At 42.2% G+C, this 14,733-nt stretch overlaps 1 protein-coding gene across 16 annotated transcripts in view; it reads left to right on the top strand.

Annotated features, from left to right (window-relative positions):
- GTF2I (general transcription factor IIi) overlaps window positions 1-14,733 on the top strand; it is a 52,127-nt gene that overhangs the window by 19,887 nt on the left and 17,507 nt on the right. For 7 of the 16 annotated variants that reach the window (XR_001469417.4, XR_005841057.2, XM_040650575.2 and 4 more), the window contains 9 exons: window positions 849-908; window positions 2,379-2,441; window positions 3,616-3,717; window positions 4,742-4,807; window positions 7,710-7,893; window positions 9,608-9,666; window positions 12,749-12,820; window positions 13,396-13,579; window positions 13,873-13,940. Coding sequence is in view for 11 of the 16 variants with exons in the window: in XM_040650575.2 (XP_040506509.1) it covers window positions 849-908; window positions 2,379-2,441; window positions 3,616-3,717; window positions 4,742-4,807; window positions 7,710-7,893; window positions 9,608-9,666; window positions 12,749-12,820; window positions 13,396-13,579; window positions 13,873-13,940 (858 nt within the window). In the remaining 5 variants the exon portion in view is untranslated. Of the gene's footprint in view, window positions 1-848; window positions 909-2,378; window positions 2,442-3,615; window positions 3,718-4,741; window positions 4,808-7,709; window positions 7,894-9,607; window positions 9,667-12,748; window positions 12,821-13,395; window positions 13,580-13,872; window positions 13,941-14,733 lie in introns of those variants that run through there. The other 9 variants (XR_005841059.2, XR_005841058.2, XR_005841060.2 and 6 more) reach the window with 3 other exon arrangements.

Raw genomic sequence — 14,733 nt, 5'->3', positions numbered from 1 at the left:
TTTAGACCTTCCTCTGGCTGACCACAGTTCCTATGGAGCTGTGTGATGCTCCGCAGGTCGCATTTGCAAATGAGTGTAGCAGTGATTCAATGTAAGCAGATCAGCTTCTCCAGATCCATCACTTCCAGTTAACAGTGGGACAGCCCTCCAGTTCTGGGCACCTGTGCTGTTGGTATGGAATGTCTTTTGCTCTGTGTGAAGCTATTCATGCTAGCAGTAGTTTGCACCTTTACTTTAACTGCAGTGGTTCTGGAGCATTAAGCAGTGAGGTTTTAGGGGTGTTAACTTGGTTTTTGAGGTTTCTGCAGCAGCCTTTGTAAAGCAGTTCATATGCTGCAGCCAGAAGAGCTGCTGTGGTTAAAACCAGATGAACTCGTAGCATTGGAAGTGTTTTCAATCTCTCTGTATTTGTCTATTTCACGTAGGTAGAAGTTGTAGAGTCAAAAAGGACTTGCTGGGGATGTGAACCTTGAATAACAGGGAGAAGAGTGATGAAAATGCATTGAAAAACAGCCAAACCATCAACATCTGATATTTCAAAATCAGTTTATTAACAGACAGGCACACAAAACTCAAAACCTGCTGTTCTGCATGAGTCTTTCTGGCTGTTCCATAGTCTGGGAAATGCAGGTGCCTTCTATTAGCCCCTCAATATTTCAGATTTTGCTCAGGTGAATGAGGAAAGGCATAGAAGTGTTCATTGTTCACACCTGAATTCAGCTTTGCACAAAGTCAGAAGTGAGCACGTGGTGCATGGAGTTGGGTTATTTGTCAGCTTTCTCTCTGGAGTGGGAAGATGAGTGTGTTGTAAGACTGAACTGAAAAAAACCGTTCTCTTTGTTCTCAAGGAGTCCCTTCTGAAACATCAGAGATGGATGAAAGAATTGCCCTTGCCAAAAGTTACACAGGTAGGTCTATCTATACACACATATTTCATGTAGCTGGGTCTGATGTGAGCAGCACACACAGAACAAAGTGTGCAGAAAGCATGCCCTCAGGGGAAGCAGTTCCTTACTGAATCTCAACGACGTCTGAGATGAATTGGTTCATAAATTGCATTTCTTTCAGCTTTTTCCTGTTTATTAAAAATACTCTTCTGCCCATTTGCAGGCATTAGGGAAAACTCATCTGCATTTCAAGCGGTGGTTTTCTTTATAAGGTCAGAGTTCCAAGGTTCAGAGACTGAACCTTTGTGATAGCGTTCATGTGAACGTTGTAAGCATTTTTTGGGTGTTAAGGCCAAGTTATGCTAGCAGCAGTATTCAGTCTTCCCAGTCTCATAATATTATGCTTTGAAGATGCAAATCGCCACGCTTAAAGGTGCTGTTACATGAAATTTTAAAAGCATTTCTCCTGATAAGGGAGAATGAAGTTCTCTGCTCTCATGGTGGCTGCACAGCCAGCACTGCTTATTTGAAAGGAGAGAATCTAGGCACTTTATTTGCCAAAGCACAGCGCTGTGAGCCCTTGGTGCCTGATTATAGGGAGTGATAGCAAGCGACTGAGAATCTGACTTGGCTTTATTTTTGCCTATGTAGAATTCTATAGCTATAGATGCTGTGTGTGGCACTTTGTCAGAGTATGGTTTTCTTACATTCTTTTTCTGAATGAGGGAGAGACAAGATTTCCACATCCACGGAGTGGCCCAGGTTAGCTGTGGCTGCCGAGTGCTTGTTAGTCATAGTAAGACTGGGTGAGTGTGGAGCACAGCGTGGTTGAAATTCAGTAACCAGAAAGTCAAAGTTGTTGAAAGAAATGGTTTTAAACTAAATGGTAATGCCAGAGAGTGTCAACACTAAGAACTGTAAAGGATGCTGCTGCTTAGAGGCTGTGTTTATTTACCTTATTACCTGATGTAAGGAAGTACTTAAAGATCCAAAAAAATACCTCACAATGATCATACTGTGTTGGAAAACACTTCCACTGTTGGCCGTTGGAGCCTGTTGTGGAAAACCATTGTAGTGCAACAGCTCTGAATCTGTATAAATGATAAAGAAATACATCGTCTGTAGGGCTGCACAGGCTTTGTTTATGTTTCTAGTAATCCTTGATAACTAAGAGAAAAATATTTATGATTCTATTAATCCTATTAAGCCAAGAGTATGGAGTTTCCTCCTGTCATTAATGCCAACTCTCTGCGCTGCTGTACATGTGATTTAGCATGTATAATCCCTGCCTCCTTACCCCTGCCTAGAGTTGCTTAAAGGCTTATGGTAAGATAGCTTTGCTCCTTTTTCTTGTTGCATGCTGTGAATGCAAAATATCTCAGTGAGCCAGGGAGCTTCTTGACAGGTGTCAGTTAAAGCAGAAAATCATTGAGTGCTTGGTTAAAAATGTTTGTATCCATCATTCAGAAGTTGTTTTTTTGTCCCCTTCAGACTCCTCCCAGCATCCTCCTTCAGAAACACGTGAGGATCCTGAGGTTGAGGTCACCCTTGAAGGTTAGTTATCTGGTTCCTGTGTTTCTGTTTGTAGGGCCTTTAGGTCAGTATGTAATGTTATACTTCCTAATACGTGATATTGTACTTCCTAAAGCAACTGGGCTTGTTCAGCATGGGGAAGAGAAGGCTGTGGGTAAACCTCTTTGCAACTTTCCAGTACTTAAAGGAGTTTACAAACAGGAAGGAAAGCAACTTTGTACGTGGGCAGATAGTGATAGGACAAGAGGGAATGGCTTTAAAGTAAAAGAGGAGAGACTTAGGTTAGATATTAGGGGAACATTCTGTACTCAGAGGGTGGTTGAGGCCTTGGCACTGCTGCCCATAGAAGTGTGGGTGCCCCATCCCTGGAGATGCAGGCTGATCTGGTGGGGGGGCAACCAGGCCGTGGCATTGGGTGGGCTGTGAGGTCCCTGTCAGCCCAACCATGCTGTGATTCAATGGTTCTAAGTATGCACGTTGACCTGAGTGTGTGCTATTCTATAAGTGACATCAACTTCTCTATCTACTTTAACCATTTTCTCATTCTAAGATTGCAAGTGTTGGCAACAGGAGTTTTCTAAGAACTTGTGAGTTTGTAGAGAAGCCAGGATTGTGGGTTGGGAGCTGACTGGCTGAGTAGCACCTTGCTTAAAAAAGGCCTCAGGGTCGCAGGTATCTACTCCATCCACTTGTATGTTTTTTGGGGTAGGGCAGACCTGTTAAATGACTTTCACTGAAGTGCATCAGTTTTGCATTGATTTGAAACTGGCTTTAGCACCTTTGAGCTCTTCAAGTATCAAACTTAGGCATTATTTGTCAATGCTTATTGGTGGAAGGATACTCAGATACAAAATCTAGTCTATAGCAGCACAATTCATTTGCTGTTTCTTTTGCTGTCACAGAGTCATTGTGTGATCATGAGATGACTAGCTGTTTCAGAACACAATATCGTTTTCCTTAGGAGAAGTAGGGAAGCTTTGATTTTCCTGTGTTCTGCTTTGTGCTGGTGCTCTCACACAAATTGTTCCCATGCAGGCCAGCAGCTTTCTAGAGTTACTCAAGTAATTTATTGCAAAATGTGAAGCTCTCAAAGTATGGATCAATATTCGTCTTAAGGCTTGAAATTCAAGCAGTTCCAGCATTGCACATCAGTTCTCTGGATGGTAAAGCAGTGATATCTTGATGTTTCTTTCAGATGATGAAGACTACTTGCCCCCTAACAAGAGATCAAAGAACACTGAGACAGCAAATGAAGCTGCCAGTACTGGGAGAAGAAAAACAAGAGAGTTCAATTTTGGTAAGATGAAAAAAAATTCAAGGTTTGTTCCTCTCTGTCAGCTTTTTGTCAGTTGACTTACTGTACGAGAAAATCAGACTGAATGTGCTACTGAACTGAGTGATGGTAAGCATTAGATCAGGAATGTGTCCAGATGGTCTTCCTTGATACACAATGGGAGTTGTGAAGGCAACCAGTAGCCCTGTTGTGCTGAGTAGCACGCTCTCATCCTCACAGGTGCACAGACTGTTGTCCCAGGACTGTCCATGTATTTAGCATCTCTATGCAACGAAACAGGGTTTTCCCCTCAGCCCAATAAATTCTGACTTGTATCCTTTTGGCTCTTAGGATAGAGCTGCTGTTAATCCACTGGTCCTGCAGTTCAACAAAAAATGCTGTTGTGTGCTCTCTGTCATAAGCAGAAAATAAGATGTTAATATGTTGGCATTTAATCCAATTTTCCAGGGAATACACAGTTGGAATTGGATAAATTCTGACTTGCAACTTGCATCTTCCTTCAGAAGTAGGATTTATGAGGACGTCTTGCAACATCAGGACTTGGGGAAATGTTGGATTAAGGCAGAGGAAGGCATAGTGCTTCCTGATCCTTGTAGTTGTATGGATTAACACCAAAACAAGTTCATGTCCTCACTGTAAGCTTTATCAAGCTGTTCAGGCCCTGGATTCAGATAGCTATCAACAGCAGCTGCAAACTGACTTTTCACCTAATGGTGGTCAGAGCTGCTGACTGAGGCATCAAAGGAAACCTAGTTTGGGACTTAATTTAGCTTGGGTTTTGTCCTTTTATGTTGTTATTTTTTTGAAACTTGATTTAATATCCACACAAGTTTGGGAGGTAATCTTAAACATTTCATTCTCTTTTTCTTTCTGTTTTGATCCATATATTTTGAGGTGTAGTATTGCAAGACATCTGTATGCAAACAAGCAGTAAAAGCACACTGCGTGTTTCTGTTAGTAGTAACATAGGTTTTACAAGAGATTCCCATTTTCACCTGCAGTCTGATGTGTCCTCTTTTCTTTGCAGATAAATGGAATGCACGGATTACAGACTTGAGAAAGCAAGTTGAAGAACTGTTTGAGAAAAAATATGGTACGTGTCACATTCCTTTTAAAACAGCTGCTTCTGTTCCTTTGGCAATGGAAATCACAGCATTTTCATATACGTGGTGTTGGTGGTGCTAGTCTGCTTCAGAGCCAGAGTAAAATGTTCCTAGAGGGCTTAAAGCAGTGGGCATTAGCCTTTTTGATGAGCGAAGTTTGGCACTGGAGTGCAAAACTTGATTTAAGTTTTCAGTTATGCTCAATTTCCTGGAGCTCCAGTGTGCTAATATTTTGGGCACCTGTGTTTGGAAAATTCAGTGCTTTTTGGTAATTATACTGAATCTTTAAGGAAGATAACCTTACAGAATGCCTGTGGAGATTGGTTACCATTGATTGTTACTTTCTGATCACTATTGATTTGCAGCATATCCTGGGGCAAAAAGCAGCACATGTATTAGACTTTGGAATGACTTTGGGTGTTGCATGTAGGCATCTTTTGTGTCCACATATGACTAAGACAGCAGCAGTACAAATTCCAAAGTACATGGCCTGCTTTTCTGCCATCAGAAGTGGAAGTGTCCTCTGAATGGAGCTCGTGGTCTGTCAGAGTTGCTGCATGTTTCAGCTGTGACCATCAGCTGACATTTAAGCAGCCCATTGGTGGCAACTCACACTGAATGAAAACAGCTCAAGGTGTTTTGTTTCTGTTTGTTGTTTTTGCTGCAGGAATTCTGTGAATTGCTTTAAATTTCATGTTTGCACATATCCAGTGTAAAAATGGAGTCTTGGAAGAGTTCTTTTTGACTTTTTATTAAGGTCATGGTATTAAACCATTGCCTTTTTCCCTGTGGATGACAGTCCATTGATTCATGAACCAATTCCATACCAGATTCCGTTTCTTTCTATCTACGTGGACATGCAATTTCTTATTTACTTAAATGAGTTATGGATGTCCAGAATTCTCAGAATGCTTTTCAGATCTGTTGGCTTCTGGAGCTCTACAGCATTCTAGCAATGTCAGTTGCTGTCAAACATTACTACTGACATGTCTGCAAATGTATTTATTTTGGTGTTTAGGTGTAGACTGAATGGAATGACTTTTTATAGTATAAATACAAGATAGTGTCTCACAAACATAGGCTAAATTGAAACCTATATTCAATGGGATTTCTATGCAAAAACTTGCAAATCTAAGAAGCCTCTCTGCAGGCTGTCACTGATTGCATTGGTTGATGGAAGAGTATTTGCTAAAACATTTGTTGTTTGAAGTGAAATAAGGACTCCTACTTAAAAAAAGACAAACAATTAAAAAGACAAAGCCTCCTCAGTGTTAGCTGTTGTTACTCTGAAGCTGTGGAATGAAGCACTAGATTTTAGTGCTTTCCTTGCTTTTCCCCCTCTGTGGCCAACTGTTGTTCACGAATGCTGCTTTCCAGCTGAAACTCATCTGCTGGATTCGTTATGCTCCTTACAGCTCACCATGGCAGCCTCCAGGGCTGCAAGGTCTGTTTGAATTTCTTAGAAGGACACAAATTAGAGGTGCATAACTGCAGTAAGAAGCTGCTTCAGTGAAGGGCTGGGATGATGCACAGCAGTTCATGTGGAGGTTGTCCTACATCTCCTCTGACAGTCACGTTTGGATAGGTTTTCTTTAGCCTGTTTGTCCATCTCTGTGCACAAGTACATCTTGGCTTTAGTTTTGGCACCTTATTATTAGCAGTGGGAGCCAAGTCTGGTTGAAACACAGCTCCCCTCATGGTTTTCTGGGACTTATGTATTTCATGCTCAGCAGAATTTAAGGCAAAGATGCGGGCAGTATTTTCAAAGCTTCCCCTTTTGTGCCATAAACACACCTGAAACCACTGTTTCTAAACGGCTGACAGGGCATGTTATCCATATGCCTTTAAAAACTGAACTGTTTTTATTGCACGTAAGAACCTGGAGGTTCATATGAACTCTTGCAAATATGCTGTCTGTTTTCCATTGCTTGAAAAAAGTGCCATTGAGTGGCTTTGTTTTGCAAGCAGATACATAACTGCATTCAACAAGTTGCATTACCAAAGGGGTCACCTTTTTGATCTGCTAATATTTTTCTCCTCACGTAATTTCTTGCATCTGATGTGCATAGCAGAGCAACAGAATGTTCCAAACTATTTGCAGACCAATCAGATGCTGGTAGGGAATTCTTGTTGCATGATCTGCAAAATTAAGGTTCCCTTGTGAGGAAAAAGAGATCAGAGCTCTTGGTATTTGCAAACTGTCATGTCTTTTTCTCTTAGTATGTGACAGCATGGTACCTGGAGAGGGTATTTTGGAGGGGGAATGGCTGTTTATGAGGGTGGATAGTGATAGAATGAGGGGGAATGGTTTTAAACTGAGACAGGGGAGGTTCAGGTTGGATATTAGGTGGAAGTTTTTCACCCAGAGGGTGGTGACGCACTGAACAGGTTGCCCAAGGAGGCTGTGGATACCCCATCCCTGCAGGCCTTCAAGGCCAGGCTGGATGTGGCTGTAGGCAGCCTGGGCTGCTGGTTGGCGACCCTGCATATAGCAGGGGGTTGGGACACAGGGGGATTCAACCCAGGCCTTTCTATGGTTCTGTGATGGTAGGTGTATCAATGTGATTTGGTCCTCGTAACTTTAAGAGACACACTGAGGTTATTTTCCAGTGCTATGCCATTGTGTGTTTTTTCAGTGGCTTCAAAGGTTTCATTAGCAGGGCAAAATTCTTCTGAGTGATGTATACAGTATATTGTATAACAGTATACTGTTAAGTTCTGTAGTGATTTCTTGCATTTCTAAAGTGCACCGAAGCCTCGAGAATTCACTCATAAGATCATATGTTTGCCCCCTTCCCCCAGTAAAACATGACTGACTTTTGTAAACCAGTAATAGTAGAGTAGTAGAGCCACAAGCTGGTCTAATGATTTCATTCTCCTTCTCTCTTCAAGCTCAGGCTATAAAAGCAAAGGGCCCCGTGGCCGTCCCGTACGCCCTCTTCCAGTCCCATGTGGAAGACCTCTATGTGGAAGGGCTGCCGGAGGGCGTTCCCTTTAGAAGGCCTTCCATGTATGGCATTCCTCGTCTGGAGAGGATTCTCGTGGCGAAGGAGCGGATCCGGTTTGTGATTAAAAAGTAAGGAATCCTGTGGGTTTTGTCCCCGTTTTACGCTTCTTTTCTTTGCTTGGCCCTCTCTGCTTCATGTCTTCACGGGTTTCTGCACTGATTTCTGCTGAGGCGTTGCTTTGCAGTGTTGATGAGTGGTTTTTATTTCAGGCTTACTCAGATGAGAAATTCAGCTTATCAGATCAGAACGCCACGGCAGTGGGTGATAACTGGATGGATCTCTCAGAGGCTTTTTATCACAGGCAGATCCCTTTGTAACATTTTAGTCTCAGCAGCTGTAAGATGCGTTGAAAGCCATTGACTGAGGCACCTTTTAATGCTGTCTGAAGATCCTGGCCTGAGTTTCAGACAGTGCTTTTATTTTTCACTTGCTGCAACATTGTAAAGGTCTGTGTCTGTATACAGCATCTCCCAGGACAGGTTTGAGGCCAAAACAGGGGCTGCTTCTTAGGATTTAGGTGTGTGTATATGTGCACGTATGGTGTCCATGATGTTGTCATGAAGTATATCTGATAGCATACGTGAAGACAGACCTTACATGGGGGCTGTTTGAGGGCCCAGCTGCCTTCCCTCTCACCCTGGCAGTATATCTTCCGCCTTTAAGCCGGAATATCTTCTGGGCTCCTTTCTCTTTTTTTTTCTCATTTCTTGCCTCAGTGTCTTTTCTAGGAGAGCCCTGACGTGACTTGCTACAAAAACAGGTGGGATTTGGGGGTGCCTGAATCTAGTGTGAGTTCAGGATATGATGGGAGAGACTGCAGTGCTACGTGTGCCACTGTGGTAGACTGATGTTGCAGATTTGATAGTGCCTGGTTATTCGCCTTCTGTCACTTGTTGCTTCACTTCAGACGTGTGATGTTTCACACCAGAGATGGGCATTTATATATTACTGTGAGTAACAGATGGCATTGTGCTGTTGTGCAGGGCTGTAGGGCCTAATCCGGGAGCTTTTGAAGTGGGCAGGGCTGTGCTGATTGCAGTGGTCAGGCTCAGAATCAGTGGCAACATCAGCCTTTGCCCCTGTGGACGCCACCTTTGAAAGGTTTTATGTTCTGTTTCTGTCATCCCAACCTTGCAGGTAAACAGAAAAGAGGGAGAGCCATAGATCTGTCTTTTGTCTCTCTTAAAATCAGCCACGATGCACAGATTTTCACATTAATGCAATACAGGAGCCAGCTCTGGTCAGGTTTCTGTTAGTGGTTAACAGTAACTCATTCATGCTGCTTATCAGTCTTGCAGTGTATGGTAACCAGAGCAGCTCAACAACTCTGTGAGAAATGCCATAATTAAAAAAGTATGTTCTGGTATGGATAAAACCAGCTGTGATTGTCAAACAGAAACGTCTGCTGTAGATGTTGGTTTTTAAAGGTTAACTTTTCAGTTTGCTGCTTTGTATCTGATGGTAGTCTTGACTGGTAAGTGTGTCTCAGACCTCAGAGGTGATTTCAGTCTCTGTTACTATGAAATGTTATGGCTCAGGTGGATGTGAGTATCAGGAGTGAGAAATGTTTTTGTCAGGAGAGTTCCACCCAGCTCTTACAATACTTCAGTGTTAATTGGAATGTAATATTATGAATCTCAACATCTCGTTTCAGTTTTTGATCCTCCACTGGTGACTTTTATTTGCTAGATGTATCTGCTAGAGAGGCTGTGACTAAGGGCTGTAACTTCTGGTTTACCCCAGTTTGTATCACTGTTGAAGCGTGGATCTTAAATCTTCTAGGCACGAGCTTTTGAATTCAACACAAGAAGATGAACCAGTGGACAAACCAGCTGCAGGAGGTAGGTCTTCAGGTGTGCGAACTGAGTACCATATGGTTTCCTCTTTGCCTATTGGTCTTAGCTATGCCCACCATCAGCTTCTACTGATAACACACTGCAAATCATTCTTATTGTTCTGGATGGTCCTTAGCTACAGAGTGACAGCAGTTTCCCAATAAAGTCTTCAGATCCTGCAGGGAGTTTGGAAATCCAGCAGTTCTTTCCTCTGTGTTTATTCTTTATTTGTGAGCACGATGCTTTTCTAAGTTAATATAATTAGATGTAGAAAGATATTTTAAGAATCACTGATGCACCATCCCAAAACTTGTGAATTTGAAGTGCATTAAAAAAAAAAACCACTCATTAATCAGAGCCACAAATAAAACTGTGAACGTTTGAGTGGAAACAGACTTACCATAAAGTGTTTTGTTGTGTGCTTTCAGATCGGCTCTTCAGGAGTGCCATTTGAAAGCCAGGTGTTTTTAGTGTTTCTTTTTAGGTTTAATATGAAAAGCAATACTGGATATCAAAGTTTCTTTTCTCAGAAATATACCAACCCTAACACCTATTTTGAATCAGCTGTCCAGAATTAAAAAATAATGAGCCAAGTCTGAGATACAGAAAAATGGCATTGGTTCCTACAGATGGTACCGGGAAGGGAGCTGTCTGTATCACGGAATAGTTACTTACATCTGCTATTTGCCAAAATTAGATGATCTAAAATGTATTAATGGATGTACTGGTAATAGAGACGTTTATTAGCGTGGTGTATGACTTGCTTGGATGGTGGGACTTGGTTTTCTGGTAGCACTGCAGAGGCAGTGCTTTCTGACCACGAGTCTTTGCCATCAGCAGTGCTTCTCAGCAGATACGTGCTTGTATGTGGTTTGCCTCCACTGAGCACCATCCAGAGGTAGCAGAAATGAAGCCAAACTTCAAGGACAGATTTCTGTTACAGTGGCACTCGTGAACCCATTTCTCTGTGAGTTGGGAGAAGAAAATAGAATGGGAAAAAAATCAAATTTGAAAAGAATTGCACTTTTGCATGGGCAAAAGTTGCTAAATTACGTCCCTGGGCTTGATTTCCTCCTTAGCTGTATTCCACTGTTTTTTGGGTTCCAGGGCTTTTTTTTTTTTAACTGTCCAAGTAAGCCATGTGCTGAGGGCTTTGTCTGTTACCAAAACTCAGGCATACAAAATCCTCCCAACCCCACTGTGCAGCTTGCTGGCAATCTCAGCCTGGATGAACTGTGTGTTTGCAGTCATACCAGAGCAATTCCAAGTCTCTGTCTGAACACAAGTGTATGAATGGTATTATCTGCACTACTACAGCACCATTGTAGTGGGTTACATACCCGCAGTCTTCTGTTATAAAAAGAAGTATATCAAAGACTGTACTTAAAGTGGACGCTGAAGATCTAAATTAAGAAATGATGTCTTAAGGATGCCTCTTTAAAGTTTTTGTGCAGTATAAGTTAACCTAGGATTTTGAGTCTTAACCTACTGCTCCTTTTAGCACCAAGTTTGGCTATAAAAATAGTAGGTAGGCTAATGGTTGACTCTTAAACACAACTGTCCTCTTATGTGGGTTTTAAAATAAGCCTTTTTCTCTGCTGTTTCTGTCATATGTAATATGGTGGTTATGAAGACAGAGCAGGCATGTTGCATATCCTGTATATCTCTTGTAGCTAAGAAGAATAGTGGCGGTCCATTGCCTTTTATTTTGCTTGCCCTCACAAACCTGTTGATGATGCCACATCCGTGTGTGACTTCTGTGTTACTTCTCAGAAAACATTTGATAAGGGTGATGACACTATTTCAGGGAACCATCTCGGAACACAGCAGCTGTCTGAGCCTCCTTTCCTAAAGGTTTCTCCGTGCTTGGATTCCCCCTTTCCCTGTAGGGTCAGCAGCTCCTCTTCCATCCCAGCAGGGAGAGCTCAGCCCTGGGCTCAGCTCTGTGTCTCTGTATTCCCACTGGTTGCCCCCAGTGGGAGTGGAGCTGTTTTTAGGACCAGCAGAAGAAAGAGGATTCACGTTTGTGTTCCTGTGGGTAACAGGCTGGTCAGGAAGCTGTGCTTAAAATAGTGTGGTGCTGAAGCCCTGAGAAGACAGATTGGGCTCAGGAAATGGCTGAAGAGTTGTGAACAGGTGCCTATGAAGATAGGGCAGCCTGGCGCAATGCAGTTCTGCAGTGGGAGTTGTTTGTCCATGCTGACTACACCCGCAGCATGGCAGCTCAGTGGTTACTTGTTAAGGACAAAGGTACCTGGGTGTTTATCCCAAGTGACAAACACACATGACAAAACATGAACAAAAGCTGCTACCATTCCAACTACCCCACAGGACAGAACTGACATTGTCATTTTGATCTCCCAGAGGACCAAATCTCACACTATTTTCAGCTACAAAGCTTTCTCTCACGAACTCTACAGAAGATGCGTGTGTTTTAATGAACGACCAAAGAAGCTCAAGTAATAAAATGATGAAAAACTAGATTGAAGCTTGTTTATTCACCCAGGATATGTTAATCTACGTAGCTGGCACTTGTGTTCTGTATCTCAGTTGTGACTTAAGTCATATCTTAAGTATTGTCGAGGCAACATTTCAGAGAGCTGGAACTAAGCTGCTCGACGTTTCAAGTGATTTCAAATCATTTGATGTAATTTACTGGGGGGTTGGAGCTGGTTGATCTTTGAGGCCCCTTCCAACCCAAGCCATTCTATGATTCTAATAGGTGTTGTACACAAACAATGAGAGGAATAGATTCAGGAAGCTCAGCATTAGTAGGAGCAGACTGATACTGCACCTGTTGTGAAAGCTTGCTTGTGGATGTTCAGAGCTTAAGGAAAACTCCTTGAAGACAAGTTTTGTCCTGTGTGCATAGCATTAATGTAATATTTGAGACGATTGAACTGGGGAAAAAAAAAAAACAAAACAAACAACTGATCCCACCTCCAAATGAGATCTACGGATTGAAGGAATATACAAGCACTGCACTTGAGAGTTGAATGCGTACTTCTTCAGCTAAACAACTGAAAATATAACCAAAGTAATTAGGGAATGTTTCTTTTTTTTTTTCCTGTGTCACTCTAAAATGCAGTGAAGGAGGAGTGGTATGCCAAAATCAACAAACTGAGAAAGACAGTAGATCAACTCTTCTGTAAGAAGTTTGGTGAGCGCAGTGTCGTTGCTTTCTGTTGTGGTGTTGTGTTTCTTGAAGGTTGCTCTCATTCATTTGTGTCAATGTCTTCATAAGTGGCACCCTTAATTGTTTATAATCCTGGCAGTTGACTGGAGAAAGAAGTTGTATTGCTCTACTGTATTTACAACTAGTTAAATTCTTAGTGAAAGAAGCCAAATGCAGTACCATTAACATTTGAACATTTCTGGGTCTTATGAGTTTTATGAAGTTGACCATTTTATTTTATAAAAGCTGGGTTAAAATATTGTGTTGTTCCACAGTAGGTTTAAAACTTTGACTAAAACCACTGTATGATGCCCTAGTGAAGAATCCCTTAGTAATGTCTAGCAGTGTGACTGCCCAATGTCAACATAATGCAGTTTGGTAGAAGTTTGTTCTCGATGTGCTGAGACTTGGAGTCTGTTGGATTCAGATATCCTGCATGGTACCAGCTTCTAGGGTCATGCTTGCAGTAATATGGAGGCTTTGTAGCTTTGAATGAAGCTTTTTTTTAACAGAGAAAGATGTCAAACTGTCCAGTTAATGGATTTATCCTGTTCTAACAGCTGAGGCCTTGGGGAGCACTGAGCCTAAAGCTGTTCCATACCAGAAATTTGAGGTCCATTCTGCTGACCTCTACGTTGAAGGTCTGCCAGAGAACATTCCCTTTAGGAGTCCAGCCTGGTATGGGATCCCTCGCCTTGAGAAAATAATTCAAGTGGGCAACAGAATAAAATTTGTAATCAAAAGGTAAAAATTTGTTTGAATGCCTCATCACAAACACCATTTATGTAATCAACCACTTGGTTCCATTCAATCGCAAAGCATTCAGTCTTCGTTTGCCAAACAGGCACATTAAATATTCTGCATTTTAAACTGAGTATTTGCAATCCAGGCAAGTTTTTTCCAAGATATTTTGGTAGCACGTTCACGAGTGTGAAGTGCTCAACAGAAAGATCCCAGCTTCTCATTTAATGTTATGAAAAGCATGCATTACTTACGCTGTGCAAAGAATGGGTAGATGATCTGCTTTCTGTTTGCAGGCCAGAGCTGCTAACTCTCAGTTCACCTGAAGTTACTCAACCTGGGACAAACACATCAGGCAAGACAGGTGCTGTCTCTAAGGGGCATTGGTGTGGTCTCAAGGGATTGGTGTGGAAGCTAATTTGGATCATTACAGCATTTTTCAAGAAGTATTCTTTCTGTGATGCATGCCATGACGTGCTTTTTGTGAGGTTTGAACAGGATGCATTGATCATCATGAGAACGGATGGGTTTCTGAATTGCAGTGCAGTCCGGCTATCTTTGAGGAGCTAGAATGGATCATATGTGCAGCCCTGGAGAGCTGGAGTTGTTATCCTGGTGCAAAGCTCTGGAGTCCCATAGCATTTCACAGCTAATTTAGTTGGGCTTTTCTTCAAGCCTCTGTTGTTAAGGGATTTTAATGACTTCTCAAAAACACGAGTGCTTTTGAAACAGGAAAAGAATCCAGATTAATTTAGTGTGATGTTTTTATTGTTATTTGCCTGAGACAACAGAATGCTCTTTTCTTGCCACAGAAGTTCATAATCTAGATCTTGGGTTTTTTTTTTGTTGTTTTTTTTAAGTGTGAATCCACTTGTAGTAATAACACAGACTGAGACCCAGAGCTTCCTAGGCTTTTTCCCACTCATTTCTCTGGCTAAGCAAGCTCTGAATTCAAGAAACAATCATATTGAGTTCTCTGCAGGGAAAAAAAAATCAGACTTGTAGAATCATAGAATGGCTTGGGTTGGAGGGGACCTCGAGGATCATCTAGGTCCAGCCCACCTGCTGTGGGCAGGGATGCTGACTGCTGGATCCAGCACCAGATCAGGTTGCCCAGGGCATCATCCAGCTTGGCCTTGAGTGCTGTCAGGCATGGG

This window comes from Gallus gallus, chromosome 19 (genome assembly GCF_016699485.2).
Source record: "Gallus gallus isolate bGalGal1 chromosome 19, bGalGal1.mat.broiler.GRCg7b, whole genome shotgun sequence".
In the NCBI taxonomy this organism is placed as follows: domain Eukaryota; kingdom Metazoa; phylum Chordata; class Aves; order Galliformes; family Phasianidae; genus Gallus; species Gallus gallus.
The sequence above is the reverse complement of the archived record's forward strand: the minus strand, read 5'-3'. Positions and strand labels throughout refer to the sequence as shown.